Consider the following 25481-nt stretch of genomic DNA (forward strand, 5'->3'; position numbering starts at 1 on the left):
GATATCAAAAAAATACGCACCATGGCATACGGACATTATTATTAACATAGTAGCTACTAGAAACAAGGCATTACCTAAATTTAAAACGAGTAAAAGCCCAAGTGACTGGCAGATCTATAGAACTCTGAGAAATACTGTAACTGCGCCGATAAAAAAAGAAAAGAAAGTGTATTACAATAGTTTTTTCTATAATAATGCCAATCAAAAGAATGTATGGGCAGGCATGAGGACTATGGTACTATTACAGGGGGGAAATAGTGATTTACCTGCAAATGTATGTAATGTTGAGGATATAAACAGTCACTTTATAAAGTTGTTCTCGATTTACCCCCTGATAAGGATTTAATTTCATATTATACAAATAGAGAAAATAGTTCAATCCCCCGTACTTTCTCTTTTACCCCTGTAACTGAAACTGATGTATTGCGGATAATTAAGACTATTAAGACTAACGCAGTAGGTTGCGATGGTATTAATATTTTTAGAATCAATTTATGTATTTCCCATATTTTGCCTCACATCACGCATGTTATAAACTATTGCTTAAAATATTCAATTTTTCCGGATCAGTAGAAAAAGGCATTCGTCATACCGTTACCAAAAATTGCAAATCCAACAACCTTAGATAATATTTGCACTATCAGTATTTTACCAACTTTTTCAAAAATCTTGGAAAAGGTTATATGTGAGCAGATGCAGTTTCACTTAGATAATAACAAGAGTATCCCCGTTACTCAATCAGGATATAAAGCTGGACATAGTTGTACTACATATAACCGATAATATATTTAGGGTTACAGATGAAAACACGCTGGCACTACTAACCATTTTAGACTATTCGAAAGCGTTTGATACCCTTAATCATCAAATTTTTATTTCAATGTTAAATTTTATTGGTTTGTCAGAAAACGCAACTAATCTTTTAGTTTCATAACTACAAAACCGATCTCAACCAGTAACATATAATGGTGTAACTTCTTCATTCTTAAATGTTAATAAAGGTATACCTCAGGGATCTATTTTAGGACCGCCTTTCTTTTTTGTATATGCCAAGCAAGCCTTTTCAGCCTTAAACTATGACTTGAACATAGTTTATGAGATGTCCACTAAGCATTGTTCACAATTAAAGGCTAGCAAATTCGCAGTAATCATTTTTGGCTGAAAGGGTGACAGGGAGAGATTAATAATAAAAAAAATTAAGTTTTGTGATTCGGTAAGAAAAATATTTCTAAATGTTTCCAAAGGCATATTTAATGTTAAAATTTATATATCAAAATTGTGAATTTTTAAGCAGAAAACATAGAACAATGCTGTGTGTCTCTGGATTTGTCTCAACTATGCTACGGGGATGCAGTGTATGACCTTGTTTAAACTATTTTGATAAACGCCGAAATCAAAAGCTTCAAAACTCATGTCTCAGGTTGATTTTTGGGATCCGAAAGTTCGAGAATTAGTCACACACTTCAAAGAGTTAATTGGTTAAATATGAAAAATAGAATATTTCTTCATTCTGCCGTTTTACATTTAAAAATTATAGAAATTCTCCTCCATACCTTTTCAATAAAATAAGCTATCACTGTGACATACATAATCTTGATATACTATTTAACGGGACGTTTACTCCGCCTATGCATGCAACTGAAATTTTTAAACGCTCCTTTTAATATAATATTGTTTCATGTTTAAATAATTTGCCACATAAAATCAAAAATTTAAGCAACCTAAAACGCTTCAAAACTAATCTTTTTCAGAGACTAATGGATGAGCAGATTAAGGAAATTTCTAGATAACTGTGTGCCCTACATGATATTGGAAGGTTGTGGTGAAGTGTATTTTTAGCAATGAGGCCCAAAGCTACACTTGCCACTGTGGTCCTTCCTTACATTGAAAACATCAGTGACCACATATCAAAAGTAAGTACACATAAGAAATATGACGTCAAAACTAGATTTACCGCTGGTCCAAAAATCTCTCAACATCTCCGGTCCGTCAAAGACAAAATTCCATTTGAGATACGCGACAAAGAATACATTGGAGAGACCGGACGAAAAATATCAACTAGGCTCAAAGAACACGAAAGAGCCTTACGACTAAGACAAATAAAATCATTAGCTGTTGCCCAACACACTCATGAAACCGGACATAAAATTTTATTAGATAAAACTAAAATTCTTGCAAGTAATCAGTTCTTCTACTAGCGACTCAGGTCTCTCTACCTGTCACCAATTTGGGAATCAGTCATCCGAGACGGTGTATAAGCAGGTACAGAGTAAAATACGAGCCAGTTTCAGTCAAGCTCTGAAGAAGCCAACAGGATGATTGGCGAAACGTCAGCAATTTCGACTCAGCAAAAACCGACGCAGGAGGAATCCAGAAGTTTTGTAAAAAGCATTACAGTAGCCTGTGGAAGTTTCTTTGAAAAATTACTTATTTTGATGCGCACCACCACCAAAAATTTCTGCGGTAAGCAAATATTCTATCGATGCTGCTCCCAACTGATACGGCGTTTTAACTTATGTACATAAACTTATTGATTATTTGTTTCAATTAAAAGTCCCGAATCATCAATGCATTAACAAATGTTATAAAGTCGGCTACAATCGTTCACAAATTAAATTTTATAGCGAAAATGGAGGTGCACGTGAAAGCCTAAAATAACACTCCAATTCCAATTTTAAAGATTTGCATATAGAAAAGGGGATTTAAATTTTAATCTGAATCGATGTTTGAATGTCTCTCACGCGACTTACACAATCAAGATTTGGTTACGTTGTAATTTTATTCAGTTGTTAGGGGCCTCCTCTCTGAGAATTTAGCTCAAATACAATTAATTATTCCTTGGCGCAGGCTCCGTTACTTAGATTTCATCGATTTTGCGAAAGTATCCACGAAGTCTAAAAATAGTTATTTGTGGAACTAGTGCATAAAGTGTTTGCTGCACAAAGCAGTTAAGCTCTAGAGGTATGATCGTGGTGAGTGCATGTGTTGCAGTCCATATTTTTTCTACAGCAGAATTAAATTTAACAGTTGTGTAACAAAATAATATATATAACATAATAATATGAAAATGGCAACTGTCAGAGACTATTCATAGGTAAAATGGATCACGTACTCATCATTAGATCAACCTTCAACTACGCAGCAGCAGCGAACCGACGGAACATTCTGAGGTCTACAAACTTCCAGAACCAACCAGCGCGCAAAAGACCGTTCACATGTTATAACGAACAAGCTGCAGCTTCTTTGAACTGTGAAGATTCTAATGCAGTGTATATCGGAAAATCCGGCAGGAAGATTGCCTTTAAGTTTGGTGAGAAAGGCCATGGACTCTGATGTGACAGAGATTACATAAGTTTTTGCTACTCAAGTTTTGTCCACGGGCCTTTCTCTTTATCAAAATGTCATGAATGCCCAAAGAGTAAAACACTTTATTTTCGGGAGAAATGGGAAATCACCAAAGCCAAAAAGAGTTGAATCCTTGATTGCGTTAACGACATTTTCAATTCAAACTATAGGTCTCCGGTTTAGCATCGTTATGAAATCTTTTTATTTCAATTACAACTCTGTTGCTTCGTTTTTTAGATGTCGTTTAAATCAAACGGATTCTTTCTCTCAATCCAATTTGTGTCCCTGTGCGTTTGAGTTCATTTTTTTTATGTGTGAAATTGTTCGTAAAATTTATGTATATTATTTCATTCTTTTAAAACTGTCTTTTATAAGTTTGTTAATAATGTAAAATATATATTTCTGGGAAAAATGAGTTGAGAAGCAGAAAAAAAGTCAATTTCATCGTTTTAAAACCGTTTTATTAAGTGCTGATAAACAGCGGTTAATGCCAATTATTTTGCTTTTAAAAATGTTGCTTACTTTTAAAAACTTCCTGTGCAGGGATACAAAAATTAGAAAAAAAAGATTAATATAAACAGCTTTCTACATGATATACATCTTTTTTGGCTAGCAGTGCTCCATTAATTGCATTTTACTTCGTCGAGGCTTGAACACAAAATGAGAACATTTTAATTTAATCGAAAGCACTCATTGTGCCTGCGCTTTTATCAAAGGGCGGAGGCGTTGGAGCTTAATATGACTACTCAGATTGTCGGGCCTAATATTACATGCGTCCTCACGAAGTCGGTCTAAAATTATGTTTAAATAAAAAATTAAGTCTTTTCTGCGCCTTAAAAAAAAAGAAAACCGAAAACATTCTTTTCTGTCCGTTTTTCATTTCGACATTTTCTTTGCGATAACATTAATAAAATGATTTATTAGTAATTTATAAATTAGTATACAATCGTTAATTTTCAAACCATGAATATAGAAAAAATAAATTACATAAAAATCGATTAAAACTCAATCTAACATAGGCCAGCGTATGGTTAAACTTTCGACTACAATATTTTAGTATATAATATATATATATATATATATATATATATATATATATATATATATATATATATATATATATATATATATATATATATATATATATATATATATATATATATATATATATATATATATATATATATATATATATATATATGATAACACTATATTTCGGGATATCATCCGTTCGCTCGTTGAACTCCGGCTGGAATCCTGCATCCGACTGGAATCCTGCATCCGACTGGAATCCTGCAGACGTTTCGCCAAAATCTCACTTGGCATCTTCAATGCTCGCGCTCCGAAAACACTTCGAAGTGTTCGATTCCAGTCGGATGCAGGATTCCAGCCGGAGTTCAACGAGCGAACGGATGATATCCCGGAATATAGTGTCATCACATTTTTCCATCCGTGAATCAATATGTGAGAATATATATATATATATATATATATATATATATATATATATATATATATATATATATATATATATATATATATATATATATATATATATATATATATATATATATATATATATATATATATATATATATACACGTGAATAATATCTGTCTTTTTACTTATCTGGTAGCGTTAGAAAAGGCATAATTTGCTCATTTGTGCTATTATTTTAAATAATATGAACATTTTGCCAATCTTTGTACACAACCGACAAGACTGACGTGATAGTTTTGGTTAGTTTCTTCTGGGCTAGCCAAAAAAAAACGAGTTCTACCCAGATTAAATGTTGACCAAGGTACAATAATAAATGATTGATTTACAATTAATGATTGAGAGTACTCACAAATGCATGGTCCATCAAGAAAACTAACCAAATTGTATTATTTATGCCTGCCAAATCAGAAGGGTTCACCTCACGACACGTAATATAGTGAATCACTTCACTTTTGGAATGAAGTTAGGTATATGAAAGAAGTTAAAAATTTAGGTTATCATCATCATTTCACATACTGTTAATATGTTTAGGTTTCTGTTTTTAAATATGGAAAATGGACTTATCAAATACGCTCAATTTGTTTAATTTAGCATCAATAATTAATTAATTAAGAATATAGATTAATCGAACTCATTTTAAGAAAAACATTTTGTAAAATATGGAAAATTTTCAAGATCATCGCTATTCTAAAGTAGAACCCTAAAGCCCAGAATTTTACATATTAACTTCGGCATTCGGTGAAGCTATATACTTACTTGAAATGAAGGAGAAATCCCAGAGATACCAGTAGCGCCACCAAGGAAATTCCGTAACCTACCGAATGGATGATCACCACTAGTGTTCGGAACTGGAACAAAAAATCGGGCGAATTTTTAGGTTTGTTTGCTTGGTTGACAATGATACATTTTCATCAAATGAGATATTGTGTATACTGTATCTCTAGTCATATTTAGATGAATGCTGTACACATATCTTATATGTATATCTCTATCTTATTTAAATGAGGAAATTCTCATTTGCAAATTACATTTAGATTAATTTACGAAATACCGTGCCAGTTTTGTGCTCAAAAGTAATCTTAACTTTGGTCTCTAATCAACAGTTTGGAAAGATAGGTTCGAATTTCTTGTCAAAGAATAACACCATTAATCATTCCTTATTTATTATATGTATGCTTGGTTGTTGGCCCAATAAGTATATTAATGAGATCCTCAAGTGAGAGCTTCGAGGTGGGGCTCCTATTATTGGAAACGGATCCCGGGTTTGATTCCCGGGGTTATTTTTCGTTTAATAAATAATTATTTTAAGTGACATGTTCTTGTGCGTAGGTGTGTGATACGATATGCAATTTAAGCCAAGGATAATCGGGAGTATCTGTCCAAAAAAGTTTAAGAGACTGGGACGCAATACTAATAAGAACCGCAAAATGTGTCACAAACATTCGCTGAACACAGGTCCGCGCTTTAGAAAATAGTTTTAATTAAACTGAAAATTCCGGTATGTTCAACTAATAGAACTCAACAACTGACAACTCAACTTATTCTGCGCCCTCATTAGTGTCTTAACTTTGTTGAAATAAAATATTTTTTTCAAATCCGTGAACAATTACGGTCATGAAAATTATAGTATCTGAACGAGATTTTTAGTTGACACCATTCGAATATCGAAAAATAATCGATACTTCTCCTAAATTTCTTTTCAGGAATTGACTTTTCTCCATATTGCATACATGGATCACTACCTCTGTTAATTTCGATGGCGTATTCAGCGCTTTGTTAGTATCAACTTTCCTTTTTTTTTATATTAAACGGATACGATGAAGACAATGATAAATGTTAACGAAATTAGATATTTTAATCTTCCACGCCATTTATCAATTATATTTAACTCTGCGTCACTAATCACTACACCAATTTATTTAGTCATATTTTGTTTTATTTTAATTCTAACCAAAACTAACATAGCAAATTTAATAATAAATTTTTTCGTACATTTTACACCCTACTTAAACCTGCGAAATTGTTTTTTTTTTACTAAAAATTGAAAAATTATTGGCCTTTTTTTGTAAATATAAAATTTAGTCAGATTGATAATTTTTTAAAACACGAATGACAACATTTGCACGTGAATAATTAATTAGATATAACTTGTTGAGTTTCTTTAAAATAACTAAAAACCTATTATTTGCAAAGTATTTTCAAAAACAATTGAAATTGAAATTTATTTTTCAATTGCAAACCATTTTTAAGGGTTTTTCCAAAGTAGCATCGTGATCTCAGCTGGTTCTGAAAGTGATTTTTCACAAAATTTAAAAGCAAATCCGACAGATTTGTAAACATAAAATCCAAATTTTACGTTATTATTGTTACATGTACCAGAATTTGCGAACGATTTTGTAGTTCCGGGGGAAAATTTAGATTAATTATCTTTTTCTACTCTCTTTTACTACTACCGAGTTTGGGAGCAATCGCATGTTTTCGGAGATATTTCCCACGCTTTGAATTATGACGTTTGTCAATGCGGACGGTCATGTCAGTCAATGTATTCGTGTTGTTTTGCGAAAATGTACCCAAAAACTAACGGTCGTAGAAAAAGTATAGAATGCAACACTTTCGGTAAATTTTTTGACTCACTCGTTTATTAAAAACTCGCTCCGCTCGTGTCAAATAAACTCGTGAGTCAAATGCCGTTTACCGCATTTGTTGCAGAATATACTATTACCGCAAAAAAATTGTCAATACCTCCAAAAATATCTTCCAATCTTTCAAAACGTTTTCGGAAAAATTTTATGCAAATTAGAAAATCATTGGAAAAAAATGGAAAATAAAACGAGATCCAAAAAAAAAACAGAGACACATAAAGTGCCACGTCGAAAGATGCAAAGTCTCTGTAGAAAATCAATAGATGAATAATTTGACATTGACCAGGAAGTTTAAGCCTAATATTATTTTTAACTAATCACACTGGTACAAATATTTACAATGATCGAATACACTCAAAGAAATTTTTTATTGTTTTCCTTTTTTTACTTCTACTGCAACCAACATCTTTCTGGGTACTCGGAATGACAAAAGCAAACTTATTGAGCCACATCTTTTATATCCATTTCTATCCATTTTCTAACTGATGTGCGCAAAATTTCTATAATCGTTTTCTTAGTAAATTTAAAACATTGGGCGTTGGTTTACCATGCATACCTTGACCGCCTGAAACAGTCAATAATGAACACGACATCGGTTTTGATAACGAGCGTATTACAAGGTTATATTTAGGGGCGATCGATGAGCTTTTTAGCTATCAGATTGAGCCTCTGTGAATACCAGTAGTTTACATATTTTTTCTTCTTTAAAATTAGGGGACTAGAAGTACCACGCGATCTAAGATAAAAATTTTGTCGAAAGCAATTGCAATAAACAATAACCATTGGATAAATAAAATAACAAATTAAAAAATACTCCCAAAATACATGAATTTGTCGATCAAGTTAAAACTTGAAAAAAAGATCTTCAGTATTATTTAAAAATGCAACGAAAATAAGCACACTGCTTCTGTCTCATCTAAATTATTGTAATTTTGTCCCTCGACTTGCGTGAACGTTTTGACTAAATATAAATTACAAACACTGCAGAATTTCTGTATTCCCTTTGTTTAAAATCTTATCCGAGGAGATTATGCGATTCACAAACTTCACGATTAAAAATGGTTAAATATATCGAGTTGAGAAAACTCCATCTTGCTTTTCAAACAACTTAAAAGTGGAAGTTAAGTCAAGATTAATCAAGTAGACAATACTTCTCTTTCCGCTTTTAAATATCATTTTACAAAACAACTTTTACGGAAAAATACCTAGGAAATTAAGAAGTTTGCTTTAGGTAACATTATCATTATTTATTATTTTACTTTATGGTCTCATATATACATAAATTTCTTATCCGATTCCATTTTTTATTATCTTAAGTTTAAGAATTAAGTTTTGCATGTCTTGTTACATGGTCTATTAAGCTAGCAAGTCAGCTGCCCTTCGCCTTAAAATAAAAGCAGTTTTATTTATTTATTTTATATTCTTTTGTTTAAAAACTAGGATTGGAATTACGTAAGCAACTGCAATCATACTCAGCAATATTATAGGCCAATGTCGAGTCGAGTTTCTCGATCTCGAACGGGAAACCTGCAAGTTAGTAACATGTTCGCTAACAAACTCGCACAAACATACGTACTGGAACAGTTCTTGATCACTCTTATAAACTTTTTAATTTTTCTCCCCTTCTCTGTATTTGCGAAGTAAGGCAATGTCAGTGTTACCGCCGGTATAAATTTCTACCCTCATTCCGGACTAAACCTGTTTCAATTTGGCGCTGACTAATAATTACAAAGAGCAAAACTTATGTGGCTGTTGTCACACACGAAATACCGGATTTTAAAATGTGCGGAAGAGCGTGAAAGTAAATTAAATTAAATAAGTTCAACAATTAAATTAAACAGTTTCAACAATTATATTATACAGGTTATTCTCGAAACTGGAGATAGTAGACACCAAAATATTATGATTGAGCTCAAAATGCCAACAAATGTCGCTAGTTTCGGAGTTACAGAGTCTTTAATTTGTACATTTTATTTTTGAAATGATAATTACGAATTTTAAACATATTTTTAAGTTGCTCCTAGAGGGAGATACGATATATATACTTAAAATATATTATTATTTGGACGTTGTGTCTAGAAGGCGCTAGTTTCATTTAGATAAATCTAATCACAGTTTTTTATCGGACCAGTTGTGGTTGAAGCCTGATGAAAATTTGCAAGAATGTTCAATTTTTCATTGAATATCTACTCACTCTTGTTTAGGCCGTTTACCTCTGTCGGTTTTTGACTTATTACAAAGTTTAAGGCATTTTTTTTTCAAATCAAATGTTGGGGTTGTCTTCTACCTCAATACAATTTATAATACACACTTAAATGTGTTTGAATGTTAAAGAAAACTTTTCTATTATTTCTAAGTGTATTCGACGCTACTAAATCCTTCAAGTATGACCATATTGAGAACTCCAGAGTGTTTAAGTCTGGACTCCACCACACCAAATGTTTAGCGATGCACGTGGTTGCTGAGAATTCCACAAATGATTACTTTTGCAATTCCTTTTGCAAATCCTTGTCTTATAAATGTAGGCTCGTTTGTAAAAGGAATCTTGTTAAGGAAATTTGGGTTTTCCGTTTGCATATTTTGTAAAAATTGAGCCAAGTGTAGGCGACCTGGCAAATCTTGAGACGCTCAATGCTGAACCCGAGTCAAATGATACGAATGGAAATCTTCTTCACCTTCACCTGGACTTTACGAAACACGAACTAAAATTTCGTCTTCTCCACCTCTTTTCGAATGAAATGATCTTGTATAAAGTTTTAAATTATAACTCGACAGATAAAAAACATGATTCGATTTATCTTAATAATACGGTGAGACTAGCGCCCTCTAGGAGCAACATCCAAATAAGTTTAATTGTAATTCGTAATTATTATGTGAAAAAGCCTAAAACTGCCCATTGTCATTATTATATAATAAAAACTTTAAGAATAAAATTTCAATTTTGAACGAAACCCGCGGGCTACATTTGTACGAGGCATGTTGAGCTCGAAAATAATATTTTGGTGTCTATTATCTCCAGTTTTACTGTCACGTCACATCAATTAATACGCACAGTTTATTACCAAAGTACTTTTGCTACATTAAACTTTAGAAAATTCTACTATTTATTTAAAGAAACTTTTTGCAATACTTTTTCATTTTCATGTGGAATATTTTATATCTTGATATATTGGAATGAGAATCTATTTTACAAAAAAAGGAAATAAATTAAAAACTAATCTTAAAACGTTAAATATTTGTTACTCTTTCATTTTTCCAGAATTTCAAATACGGTAACAACAGCAGGAGACATAAAAGGAGTACAAAGCTTAAGTCCAGAAAATGATCAAGAGAGAACGACTACAGCAGTGCCCCATATAAGTAAATCTCGATCACAGGAAGCCGCTTCCCCTACGGAAGTTCTGGACTAGATAACAGCGGTACAGCAATTTAATAAAGGTAACCGCATCAATCACTCAATTAAGCTTATAAAAAATCTAGCATCTAGCGTCTTATAGCATGAGGGGAATAAAAGCCGAAAAAATGTGGTGTTTTGGTAGTACTAAAAGAACACTTTCTCTGTACTTTCGATATGACATATTTTTTGGAAAGGAAATATTTTAAAAGGGTTTACACCGTATTTGTTTTTACGTAATTATAAAACAGATTCGATTTATTCATGCGAAAAAAAAACACTTTCAGAAACCCAATTTATTAAATATACAAAAATGATTTAATCTCCTAGAAAAAATTAATTAAAACGAAACAAATTTAAGTTTTTAATCTTACAACTCCAACCAGCAGATAAGCGCCTAGCTGCCAAAAGGTGTCTATCTAAATTTCAATTTAAATTCGCTCGAAAAAACTATAAACATAAAGATAGTTAGCAAGTGAATAAAAGATCATTAAATATTTCATAGCCCTGTTTAAAAACCCGAAAATAATAAACAATATATTTCTTAGAATTTAATAATATAAGTGGGCCAAAAATGTAACGTAATTTGTCGGTGATCATGAGATGCCTATGTCATTGTGACAGGTTTTTACATAACTTGCTATGATTGCTAGTTTCTTTTGAAATTTAATAGAGAAACCTACTTTAAAACATTATTTGCTTAATAAGGAATTAGTAGACAAAAAATTATTAAAATTTTATCATTATCGTTAACAGTTTTTCACAGCTAAAGTTCCGGTAAATTCACACACATTTTTAAGTTAATTATTTGTTTTTATTAATTTTTTATTAGCCTACAATATTATTACCGTCTCAATGTGTTCTTAAATACTGGTAATTTTATATTTTGTCTTAACAATTTTGTATTTTAGATTTGACATCTACACTTTTTTGTAATATTTTCTCGTTTTTTTTCTCTACAGTAATCAAAAAAAGAACAATAATTAATATTTGCAGTACCACACTAATCAAAATAAATAAAAGAAATCTAAACCTGCAATAAAATACAGGGTAAGTCATTCAAAACGGCAATGTTGCTTAATATTATTATATATTATTTATTATTATATATATATTAATTATATATATATATATATATATATATATATATATATATATATATATATATATATATATATATATATATATATATATATATATATATATATATATATATATATATATATATATATATATATATATATATATATATATATATATATATATATATATATATATTATTTATTATAACTGGACATAATAAGGATGCTATTGTCCATTTAATATTGCAGAAGCAGAAGTTTATTTCAACAGATAACTTAAATTTTTGTAATAAATTACGTAAAATAAATCTGTATTTTCCATGGAACATTTATAAAGAAATTAAATTAAATATAAATGTTAATTAATTTAATACTTTTTTTTTACATAAATTACATAATTTATTACAAAAAGTTTGTTACCTGTCAAAAAAAAATTGTGTGTGAATATTAAATGCGCATAATCTAAATATCACAATGAAGAGGAGGCAGAAGTTAAAATATTAATTACGGAATGTCATGATTGCTTGACAACTAAATTATATTAGGCGGGGTCCGTTTGCCTAACATAATTTTTCCATAGGCTATTCATGAAAAAAGAAATGATTGTTTTATTTATATTTATGTGTTACATATATTTGAAAAGCTCGCAAGAACCCTAACAACGTTATTAAAAGACATACATTTAAAAAAAAGCGGAATTAACCCTGTTCAGAACAGTTTTCACCTTCTTGATAAGTTTACGCCTAACCGAGCTACAAATGATATCAAAAAATCCGAGATATAGACATTTCTGTTTGTATCCCCGTTCATTTCATGAAAAAGAAGCACTGGATCACGAAAGCCGCAACTCTATTGATAAGAGAGATTACGCCGTAAAGCATCCAAAATGGGACACACTGTACAGAGGCTGGATTATATATGCCCACAATGGAGAACAGGAAAATTTTCGCAATATCTATGTTTGTTTTAATGACAGTAATCCATTGGTTGTCTCAATCACGTGACCAAAATCGGTGCTACAGGTGTGTAGTTTGCAAAAAAATGAAAAAAACTAGGTTTGCATGAACGTAGGCAGGAACAGCAGCCGTCCCTGGGTTTTGTTTTGAATTTAAGGGTTCCGCTTACGTCTGCATGTGTATACGTCACGGCAAAATAACGGCAGTAATTTTGGTTTATTTATCTTTCATCAGCATAATCTAAGTTACATTTGATACGACAATAACACTACTTTTGGATTAACAAGGCCATGTTTATGACAATATCCTATTCTTACAATGGAAGTCCTAGGGAAGCAGGTTAAGTAATTATTATTATTATTATTATTATTATTATTATTATTATTATTATTATTATTATTATTATTATTATTATTATTATTATTATTATTATTATATACGTTATTTAAGTTACAACAATAACTTTTCGTATTTTTTTTTTAATGTGGCAAAACAATTATACTGGTCAGAGAGTGTTTTATTTTATTTAAAAAATAATGCTTCCCTGATTAAAATAAAATGTAACTTACCGATAAATCTTCTGTATTAACACAGGTAGTGTAATTGACCCACGTTTTGTTATAGGGTTCATGAAAGTACCACGTCCCGTCATCTTCGCACTTGTAATAAACTGTATCTGAAAAAGAAATAGTAGCTTACAATCCAATCGATTCAAACGTTAAATAAATAAATAAATAAAATTGTGAAATTAAAATTTGAATCCATACACACAAATTAAGGGGTGGAAAGTTAGTCAGAAAGTGTATCGTATACCAGGAATCCATTTTTGTTAAGTAAATCCACTGACATCTACAAAAATCAACGAAAATCCAAAGAAATTGGTGAAAAATTTACAGAGTCATAAAAATTAAGGGTCCCATTGGTGATTTATAGCTTATTAATATCAAATTATGTTTGTCCGAAGAAAAAAAAATAGATTTAGCTAGCAACTATGTCACATATGTTCCATTTGTAAAGTGCATTCAAAACCATTTTGGCCTGTAACACTAGCAGCACTACTGACTAATTGTTCAAAATGTCAAAAAAAAATTGAACACAGGGTTGGTAGAAGTCTCCCTTCTAAAGTCAATACGGCGAAAAGAATTTAAACTTGTAGGTTGATATGGTTAACGATAGTAATTATGCTTGGGGCTTCCTTTAATACAAAATTTCACGTAATTTTAAACTTCGGTTTCTGACATAGCGTGCCCAACGAGGAGCGTTAAATATGTTTTATTAGTTTCCGTACAAGTATGCTCCAAAGTTTAAAACAAATCAGGAAAGGGAAACTTAATAAATTTCATATTAAAATTTCTTAGTCTTATTAACCCCAAAAAATAAATATAGGAATAACTAATGAAATATTGTTGGAAAGGAAAGAAGAATGAAGGAAAACGTGATAATATCATCCAACACCCACAAACTCTTATCATGTTCCTGTGTGTGTTTTAATCGGTTAATTACTCGTATTAAAAGTTGACTAACTAAACAAATGCAAAAGACATTCTGGAAAGTAGTGTTTATGCGATGTGCTTTGTATTTAGTCTTTGTTGTATTACTAAGTGTGTCGAATAGTACTATTGTCTCCGTTAGATTCGTTCGAACTATATTGTGGACGCTGAAATTTTTGCTAATTTAAGAAAAATTAAAGAAAAAATATCAAAATAATGACCATATCTCAACATGTAAGACAGAGGAATAAGGATTTTTAATGTGCAACAATTCTACATATTACCTAGATATTATTATAAGAATTGTAATTGTAATCGTAGTAAGTAGATTTAGAATATTTTTGACACTTGCCATTCACATGTTGGTATATATTTCATACATATTTTTATATTTGTTCAACTTCATTTTTTACAGTGACAATAAATCCCGGCACACTAATTGATATAGATATCGCTACTACTCTTTACAAATAAACTTAATGGAAGTGTAGGCGACCGAGTGGAGTATTGATTTTCAATATCAGATAAGTCGTTAATGCTGATAGCCTCAGCAAATGTGTCCATTTGACATCAATATAGAACATATATAAAGGTCATCAGAAAAAAACCTCCACATGAACACGCTATAATTCAAATAGACAATTACAATGTTGGCTACAGATGTGAAATACGGTGAAAAGCGAAAAGCTTCTAAGATCGATCATGAATACATTTTTTACGTTGCAATGAATACTAACTCGTGAAAACAGGACTTCTATGTGTAACGCCGAAAGACGTTTTCAGTATTGAATTAAGAAAACTTTAGTAAAACATACGTATAGACATACAATGCTAAGACATAACAATCATGCTATAACATTCAGTAAATGTGTACGTGTAATTTTGCCAAAATATCCTCAAAAATTAAGTATAGTACATAAAGTATTGTATAGTATTATATAATATATTATTTTCGCAATAAAATGACAACAATCTTCAGCTATAAGACATGTCAAAAATGGACGTATAATATTCTCCAACAGCTCTAAAAACGGCAATAAATCTCAAAATACCTCAAAACCTAGGTGCGGTTTGGTTGGCTCTTAACGGAAAATAAAAAATAACAAAAAAAGCTTATAAAATAGGTTTAATAGCTGATTAATAAGAGAATTAAAGTCTCAATCAGACTATTCGACGATATAGGTTTTAAAAAAACGAAGTTTTTCTGTTTGTAAGATAAAAAAATTGGTTGGTAAATTTTGGACCTATAAACAATAAATCAATTTCCAATATCCATTTCGAAATGAGGATTCGTGTGTTTCCGTTTACCACAAAAAACATGGTTAAAATGCACGGCGTTTTCAAAATAATTAAAATGTCTATGAAACTTTTGCTATCCATTAAAATAACTAGTACTGCGAGAGACGAAACACTCTACATACTCTTAGCATTTTCATTTCATGCAGCTCTTTTCTTATGAAGATGAAAGAAAATTAACTTCGCGATACTAGGCTACCCTGTATAACCACGCAAAAAAAAATGGTGACACATTTTCATTGAGGAAATGGGTCTATATCTTAGACCTTGCCGTGACTGAGTGCTAAACTCGCTTGGAAATTGATATTCTCTCCACACTTACACTGATTTGTGGCACAAAGACGACGCCATTAATACCGCGGAGCTCGGGAGTGAAACCATTAGGCCACAAATATCTTAAGGGTGTTACGGCACATCAAACGCATATTAACCAAATATTTGTATCGGCACTGGATTTGATATTACGGAAGTGCCTTTATAATGACCGCAACAAGTTAAATAATAACAAAACCCAAGAGAATATAATAAATTTTTCAGTCAGAGAGTGGCTGTAGTATAGACTGTATAAGAAACGCCGCAATGTTGCACAATTTCCTGGCGAAAATATGGCGTTCTAAAGTCGCGAAATTTCAAAATGGAGGTGCAGAATTGTGCAGAAATTCAAAGAATGTAATATGGGGGAAACATTAAGTTTACCTATTAAAAGGATATATTTTATTAAAAGAAATTGCGTGTGAGTTCCACTACATTGCGCAAAATGTGCAGATTATTTTAATATTGTTTATTGTGACACGAAGCCACGAAAGACACAGGTTTCGAGTATGTATGGTCTGTTCATAGATATAAGAATGTGACCAATTGCTTTTGACATACAATGCAACAAGATTATTACCTAAAGTTTCGGAATCTCAATTCGGGTAAAATTGTGGTCCGTAATAGAAAATAATTTTATACCTACCTGTGTTTAATATTCTTTGGTTTGGTATACTACTTAGTTTAAGTTTATTAGTAATCATTCTTATTTCGTGTGTTGAATCGTGTGCGAATTATGCAAAATATGTGCGAGTCTAGTGTATCTCAGGAGATGCTCCCGCCCAAATGTAGAAAACACTATTCTATTGAGACTAAGGAAGTTATAAACAATGTTTATTTGACTCTCATTGAACGTGGTGCCAGCAAGCAAGAATATTTAGAAGAAACGGCCACATGGACGAAAATTCCAACATCAACTGTATGGAAATTTGTGAATAATCCCATTTCAGCGAGGAAAAAAAGAAACGATGCTGACATTTTCTCAAGTGTAGATAAAAGTGATCAAGATATAATACGGGGTAAAATTTACCAATTACACGAGGAACAAAGCGTGTTAAGGAAATGTTAAGAACTACCTTACGGAAGTGTATTCAACACATGGGTTTTATATTTTAAAAAATTGACAAAAGGCAAGTTTTAATAGAATCTTTTAGAATTCGGAAATGGCGACTGGAATATCTAGAAAAAATTAGGATTTACAGAGAACAACAAAGGCCAATTATTAACTTGGATGAAACCTGGTTCTACACTTATGATACCCCGGAAAGGGGTTGGGTTGACTCAACTGGTAAGTGTAAAACAAACGCGCCATCAAAAAGAGGTAAAAGAATAACTATTTTGCATGCTGGCTCTAAAGATGGTAGGATTCCAAATGGACTTTCTCTGTCTGCGAAAAATATTCAAGATTCTTCTCTGGATTACCATGAAGACACCACCGCTGATTTATTTGAAAGTTGATTTAAAAACAAACTAGTTCCAAACCTTCCTCCTAGTAGCGTCATTGTAATGGACAATGCAAGTTATCACAGTAGACAGTTGATTAAAACCCCTTCCTGATGTGACACAAAAGCAACAATCCAAAACTACATGTATAATAACGACATTTATTTTCACGAAGATTATACCAAAAAGCAATTAATTGAAGTTCTACAAAGCTTGAACGTACAAAAGGAATACGTCTGTGATAATTATGCAAAAAATCTAGGGCATACAGTTTTAAGGCTTCCACCTTGCCACTGTATATTTAATCCCATTGAACATGTTTGGCACCAACTGAAATCTGCCATTCGTCGTAACAATGTTTTTCTCCGTGTTAACTCCAATGTCTTCAAACTTATAGAAACCGAAGTTTTTAACATCCCTCCACAAAGTTGGCAAAATTCTGTTAAACATATAGAAAAAGCAGAACAATCATATCGTATCAATATTGCAAATAATATCGAACAAATAATAATTAGAACAGGCGATGATAGCGATAGTGATATTGATATATTACGTGAATAATTTTAAGTAATTTAAGTAGGTAATAAAAATAATTTGTAATTTAATTTTAGATTTAAACATAAATACATAAATAAACAAATATTGTTTAGTATCTTTCCCAAACAAAACCCCAAATAATTAAATTCTAAGCAAAGTACGGACCTGTTCGGCCATATTTCATTCTTACAGCTTGCTCGGGTCTTTCCTTAATTCGTATCAGTTAGACTTTACTTATTTCACTAAAAAATGTTGCTCTTCTCGCAGCAGGCAGAGTTGTAGAGGAGTTGTTGCGTTTAAAACAACCATGATGGTTTTTTCATCGCAATTATATCATATTATATTATATTACGTACCAATTTTTCATAGTTGTAGGTGTTATAGATTTGTTTAGGGTACTTGTTTTAGTTGAGGTTGAATAAAACTGATTGACGTGGCGTTAGAACATTTTGAATGCTAAAACAGTGGTTGGATAGGATTGTAACAATTTTGGTGGGTTTGGTTGTATCATTATTATTTTATGTGATATTGCTTTACCAAATAGTATATTTCTTATGTTTTGCTTATACCATGATCAAAAATCTAATTGAATATTCTTAGTCTCAGTGTTTTGGTGTAAGAAGGCTATTAATTTAATTAATAACATTTATCTCAAGCAAATATTACATTTCCATTTCCAAAAGCATGTTTTCTGGACCTAGTTTCGGATATCGAGATGCACATTGAAGATCCGGGAGATAATTCCGCTGTGTTGTGAAATTTGAGTTGATTTGCGATCGAGAATTGTGTTTATGATATATTTACCACATAAATGTGTCCGGTTCAGGACGAGTAAATATTGAATGTCGTATGGCGATTAATTAATTTACTGGACGTGTTATAGAGTTGAGGAGTACAATGGAAGTAGATTTAGTATTTAGAACAGTGCATCTAAGATATCAAAAACATATGGGGGCAACGAATTTCTAATTGTTCTTTAACGGTAGCTTTTTTTAAGAAATGTTAGAAGACATAAATTCTGAAAATATGATATAATGCCATAAAGTTACATAAATTTTTTGTATTTGCAATTAATTTTAAAATATTTGCGTGAAGATAAGCTAAGTGTCATATCAAAAATGACACTTCCGTTCTGAACATATTGATCTCCAACAGAGAAAATAACCATGTCGGCACGTTAGCACGTTTGCTCGTAAAATTTTAATTCTGCGCTCTCAGTCATCACTCCACCAATCTGTTGTACGTCAGTCTCACTCTATAAAGTTTTCATAATTAGACATCTCTTTCTTCAAGAATCGAACGAAATCGAAATTATAACCACCACATTCTACAATATGTAATAACAAATAACTGGAGCCTAAAAGTAGATCAATATTGCAATCGAAAAGAAAAATACAAATAATCAAAAGTTAATTCATTACAAATATGGCGATGTTAAAAACTTAGTGGAAACATATCAACGTTTTTCTATTTTAAAAATGGAATAATTCAAATTTAAACGCTATTAACAATTTACTAAAAAAGTTATCCTATTTATTATGTCTTGATTTGAAGCAATCGCGTTTTACGACAAATGAAACAAATAATTGTTCCGTTGTAATAAAAAGGTTTGAATATTTTTCTGCTTACAAAAATGTCGACCTAAAGTTAAGAAAATTTTTAAATCGCGTAAAGAAGACTTCCTTCTAATCATCTTTTTTACCTGCTACACAGGTGAAAAGTTTTTTAATTTATATTTATCGCTCGAAATTGAATCGCGATGCGCGAATCATCGTATATAAAAGAGACAGATCAGATTCACAATTTTCTTGAATAGAAATATGAAATTGAAAACGCGTTTTATGTTTGGCAAAGTTCAATAAAGTTTGTGCTTGGAGTCATCTTTCCAAGCAAATATAAATTATTAAATGGGTGTTAAATGAGTAAGGGTGAAATGAAAAATGCTTAATAAGTTTATCTTGGAAGCGACAATGATCCACGTACTTGTTGGTTCAAATCCTGCAATAAAGAAAGGACACGACTGATTGGCTACCATACCACTTGGAGTCTCAGGCCAACATGACCAACCGTCAAACCATGCTGGGCAATATAGACCTGGAACAAATAACACAATAACAGTAATAATAATAATACTAAGCAAAACTAAACCTAGTTACACTCCTTTATAGCACTTTTTGTGTAGTTTAAATAGATTTCTTTTACCTATGCATTTAATTATTTTCTTTTGCATATTTTTCTTGGGGGGGAGGTGTCAGTGAGAGTCAACTTATTTGTTCAACATTCTATATAAATTATATTGTTGTTATATTTTTTTCTTTCTTAGAATCAATTTTTTTTTAACTTTATAGAAGACTGCAAGGTGCGTTCCTTTTTAAATAACCCATATGGCTCTTTGTTCAAGTAATCAGTAAAATCAGTTCAAATTTTCTCTTTGCCCAAAACATTTTTTTAAAGTTTAGTAACACAATTTAATAGTTAGTGAGGTTGTTTTCTTATATTATGATATATTAAATTAATTTAAATTTTGTCTTTTTTCACAAACTAAAAAGAAATCGTATTCTTTTAAATAATATTCCTGAAATAATGCATACTGTTATTTTATGACCATTACATATTTTTTATAAGGTTGGAAAGGACTTAAATATTTTGAATATCTAAATACATCAATTTTGTATGCACATTTGCCGAGGTTTTTTTTTATATATAGAATCCATTTGCGAATAGCTTCTAAATTTTCAAATTTCTACAAGATTTTTATAGCTATAATAAATTGGAGAATACATAGTATACGATCATAAAGTAAGAACCCCTTAAATGTATCCAAGCTTCTCCCTATTTATTGATCCAACTGTCGTCAAGAAGAACTGATAAAATGTAACAGTGTATACGAAAACGGAGCTGCAGCCGCAAGTCCCAATTGCCGAAAATGGTCAAATTTAAAGAGCGGATGCTAAGATGCTTCTTCTGAGGTTCAGTCCCTCAACTCCGAGCTATATATAAATGCTGACAGGAGGCTCTAGTCTGCATAATCAAATTCAGTTTTCAAGTATAAAGATAAATTCTATAAAGGTTGGACTACGAACTCACATTTAATTAGCAAATAGTATATTATGCAACAAGTGCGGTAAACGGCATTTAACTCACGTGTTTGACACGAGCGGAGCGAGTGTTTAAAGAACGAGTGACTTAAAAAGTTTACCGAAGGTGTTGCATACTATACTTTTTCTACGACCGTTAGTTTTTGGGTACATTTTCGCAATACAGCAAGAATACATTTACTGACATGACCGAAAACATTCAGTTGTTCCCAGACCCGTGCGCGACAATCCCGGAAATGTCCGAAGTGGCTCGGATCCGTGGGAAACGAAACTGACGTGGTAAAGTGATGCTTCCCGCACGCTAGATCGATGTGTAATTAGGTATCTTATAGACGGGATTAGAAAATTAATATAGTATGCAACAAGTGCCGTAAACAGCATTATAAACGAGTGACTTAAAAAGTTTACCGAACGTGTTGCATACTATACTTTTTCTACGACTGTTATTTTTTGGGTACATTTTCGCAGATCGACAGATCCGTGTGTAATTATGCATTTTACAGACGGGAGTAGAAAAAAATATTTGTTCGTGATGAATGACGAAGTGCATACCTCTTACAGTAAAATCTATGAAGACTACTTATACGTATTCTACAGGGTTGATCAAACTGGATACTTTTCAATTGTTCGAAAATCTTCATTTAAAAACTTTTTTGCTATGCGAAGTTTTGTGGTTCTATGAAAACATTTGCAAAGCACCTTTTTACTTTTTATATAATGGTAAAAATTAATATTACTAAAGCTAATAATTTAATATTTATCAACAGAATGAATGTTTTTTAGATCGAACAGTGTATATTTTTTTAAAAAATAAATAAGAACTAAAAGTTCAGATTTTCGCGAAATTATATATTATGACATGACAATTGTTTCGACAACACCGTGTTTTTATCAAATGTGTACACCCCACACTAGTGGGGATTTCGAAGGCGATAAAACAGAGAACTGGTAGTTGTTAAATTGAGACGTTAACTGGTAATGCGTTGAGTTTGTCTTTCAAATAAATGGGATCTGATAGATTGTAAGATGGTTATCAAAGCCTGAAAGAAGCATTTGCAACCCGGCCATTTTCCTCACAACCTCTTTTCGGAATATTTATACACAACCTAATTAGCATCGGTCGTTTTGAGAAAAAAGACCAAAAAATTATACATCAAAAAAGTTTCAGGAAATAGCGAATTTAGGAGACTTAAAATAATCCATAACGTGAACACAACAGTTAAAGGCATCAATCGAACTAAAAAGAATTAAAGTTTGACGAAAAATTATACGCGTATACAAAACACAACGTAACAGAAAAGGGCATGAAGAGCATAGATCTTATTTGTAAGATTTAACTAAAAACAAGTGTCTCCAAAACTTTTATTTTGGCGAAGAATACTCCAGCAAAGTATCAAGTGTTGTGTTTTTGGTAAGGTAAATTCCTTTTTCACAATTATTAAACGACATCAATTTCCGTTTATCTCTATTACTTTCTTTTTAAAAGTGTCCAATTTGGTCCAGCCTGTGCAATGGTTAGCAAATTTTTTTCCGGAATGTACTCATTTTTGGTTCAATTCCAATTAACCTTGAACAACATTGCAGGTTGTTCATAAATCTGGCTGACGTATCTATACTGTTGGCTTCTTCAGATCTTAACTGAAACTAACTCGCATCCTACTCTGTATCTACCTGCTTATATACTGTCTGAGGGGCGCGGAACGAAAACATCGTCATGAAAAATGTCTGGGATGACTGATTGGTGAAAGGTGAGTCACGGTTAAGATTGTCTGGTTGTTTAGAGATTTCTATAGATTCTCGGATTTTTTCGTTTCTTCTGTTTCTGTTGAGTTCAATTGTTTATTGTGTATTTATTTAAGGTTCTATCATATTCTTTTAGCCTACTTGATATTTTTCATCCTGTTTCTCCAATGTAGAATCCTGGTATTAGAATTTAGTCTTTGACAGGTCGAAGATGTTCGGAGATTTTTGGATTTTCGGAAATATGATGGAACGTTAGAGTGAAGAGCAGATGTAAAGTATTTTAATTCTGGGTTCAGTGACTTGAGTTGAGATAGGAAATGCAAGCCAGTTTCGGTTACGCTGCGAAGATGCCAACAAGATGGGCGGCTAAACAACAACAAGTTCAATTTATCAACAACCGACGATGGGGCAATCAAGAAGTTTCTTTGAAAAATACCCCTGTTCTATATTTTCTAATTGTTTCAAATATTAAATATCAAAATACCATATTAAAACCTAACGAGAAACAATCTACATGTTCCGATTTAGTCCGATGTCCATATAGAGTCTAACCAATTACCGAAGAACAGTAAACTAAAATAACTAATACTGGGAACATCACAGCTAGAAGCACTTATTATCTTCGTGCTCTCATCCGAGGGAGAAGGAATTACAAACTTATAAGTTTATTGCTCAGTTTGTTCGGAATATGATTCGTAGATTATTTCTCATATACGTGTAAGCACAAATATTTATATCAGTAATCGTGAAACAGAGCTTCGCTAAAAATGTGTGAACAAGCTAAAATCGAATCCTTCTTAAACAGCATATCAATATTCATTATTTTCGGTAACTGCAAGTAGAGCTCTTTTAACATGAAAATTACATTCTGTCGCACTATGTTTATATCGCGAAAGCTCTCAGATTGCTGAAAGGTAGAACTATGCACTCCTAGTTTTGAATATTTGCAGATCGCGTGTGTCTATTCATATATAGGTTTGTTCAGTTTATCCATCGTCGATGTGTTTGAGAACTTTAAAAAAACATTTAAATTTTGCCAGGTCATAATCATCATTGAAGCAAATCAGATTCTAGATTTTTTTAAATTTATTTTTATTGAGGAAATAAAGACAACATAATAAGCCAATACTTTGTTTTTTTAATAAGTTCTAGTATGAGAATTTTGAGCAGAAAGACGTACCACAGAGAGTAAAACTCTAAGCTTGAAACAAAATTGTTGCGCATTTTTAATGCAGAATGTTATAAGTATTTCAGCATAATCAATTTTTTTAGCATTCTTAAAAGGTAGCGCAAAGAAATTTTTATGAAGTAGTTTCTGATATACAGGTTGTATAATTTTTGACTCGTTTTTTATTAATATTATAGCATTGTTTTTTTGTAATGATGATTGGTTAATTTAGCTAGCTTTATGTTTAACTGGACTAAAATTATCATTAGGTCCAGTGGCGTTTCATGCGGTAGCTTTTTGTAGCAACTCCTGAACCTCAAAATCGAAAAGGCAGTTTGGAAAATGTCTGCACCAAATACCTACAATCTAAATTTTCTGAGACTTCTTTTCGCAATGTTGCATTCTGTGTCATGCAACTTTTTGGTTGAGAATCATCATCAAAATAAGTAAGTTATCCCATAAAGGTGTCCAAAATGTGATATAGGTTGGGCCAATCAAGTCGTTCTCTTATCGGAACACGTTTTATTTGAAGAGAGAAGATTTTTGACCCACTTTTCTGAAGTCCGTATTTTATGAAAAACTCGCTGGTTTTACACAAAATTGACCATTAGAGGGGTTACAAATTAAACAGTGCTTACTGCTTTATTTAATAGAAAAAGTTAAATTTTTGAAACATATCCTAAGAAACTTTTTACATACATAAGACCACTAAAGAATTACTAAAGGCTGCAGGGACAAAAGCTATTCAAACTTTAACGTCTTTAAAATTCCTTAACGTTAACGCTGCTAAAACGGCAGTGTCGGTTTTGAGTTTAGGACAAAAATGTCGGCAGTTTGAATACTTATTTTAGGTTAATAGTGTAATCTCTCGTGTTGTAATTTTTTTTTTGTGTTCCTTGTGTTTTTTATTTCAGACTTCAATTTGAATACCATGTGTACATCTGTAGACAATTTTCGTTTAAATCAGTAGATTTTTTTAATAAAATTTGTTTAGCTTCCACATAATATACAGAGAAATAAGTGTATATGTAAAAATATAGTTCACACTTACCATGTTTTTCGGGGACATAGGATTCGTTTTCGTAACATTCGATTCGTCTTCCCTTTAGAATTGTATCCAAGTCCAACACATTGTCTTCGTCCTTCATATTAATCAAATAAATCGCAGTGGCACTGCACAAAGGTATTGATCGTCAAGTTTTTTATTAGATGGATTCCACACTAATTTATAAACCGAACCGTTTTCATAATTTCGACACATACGAAGTTATAAGTCGGTTTTCTCTGCACTGTTGTTCCTTTATTTTTAAAGGTCTTCGATAACTTGATATGACGATTACTCCCCGCACGTTTAGATATGTTTACAAACTTCGGTCGCGTTAAAGTTGCGGGAATCTAGTACCTGAAATCGAAAGATATTACGTCAACTAACAAGATCACGTTAAAAACTAAAAGCCTAAGCAAACGAACAAAAG

General features: G+C 31.7%; 1 protein-coding gene across 2 annotated transcripts in view; it reads right to left on the reverse strand.

The window, feature by feature from the left end:
- LOC132703038 (calcitonin gene-related peptide type 1 receptor) overlaps positions 1–25481 on the reverse strand; it is a 95740-nt gene that overhangs the window by 64552 nt on the left and 5707 nt on the right. For both annotated transcript variants that reach the window (XR_009619011.1, XM_060672062.1), the window contains exons 2-5: positions 25058–25408; positions 19981–20091; positions 13489–13595; positions 5602–5693 (exon numbers count right to left, since the gene is read on the reverse strand). Coding sequence is in view for 1 of the 2 variants with exons in the window: in XM_060672062.1 (XP_060528045.1) it covers positions 5602–5693; positions 13489–13595; positions 19981–20091; positions 25058–25154 (407 nt within the window). In the remaining variant the exon portion in view is untranslated. The remainder of the gene's footprint in view (positions 1–5601; positions 5694–13488; positions 13596–19980; positions 20092–25057; positions 25409–25481) is intronic.

The sequence above is a fragment of the Cylas formicarius genome, unplaced genomic scaffold, assembly GCF_029955315.1.
Source record: "Cylas formicarius isolate icCylForm1 unplaced genomic scaffold, icCylForm1.1 PGA_scaffold_6__28_contigs__length_40554024, whole genome shotgun sequence".
Taxonomy (NCBI): Eukaryota; Metazoa; Arthropoda; class Insecta; order Coleoptera; family Brentidae; genus Cylas; species Cylas formicarius.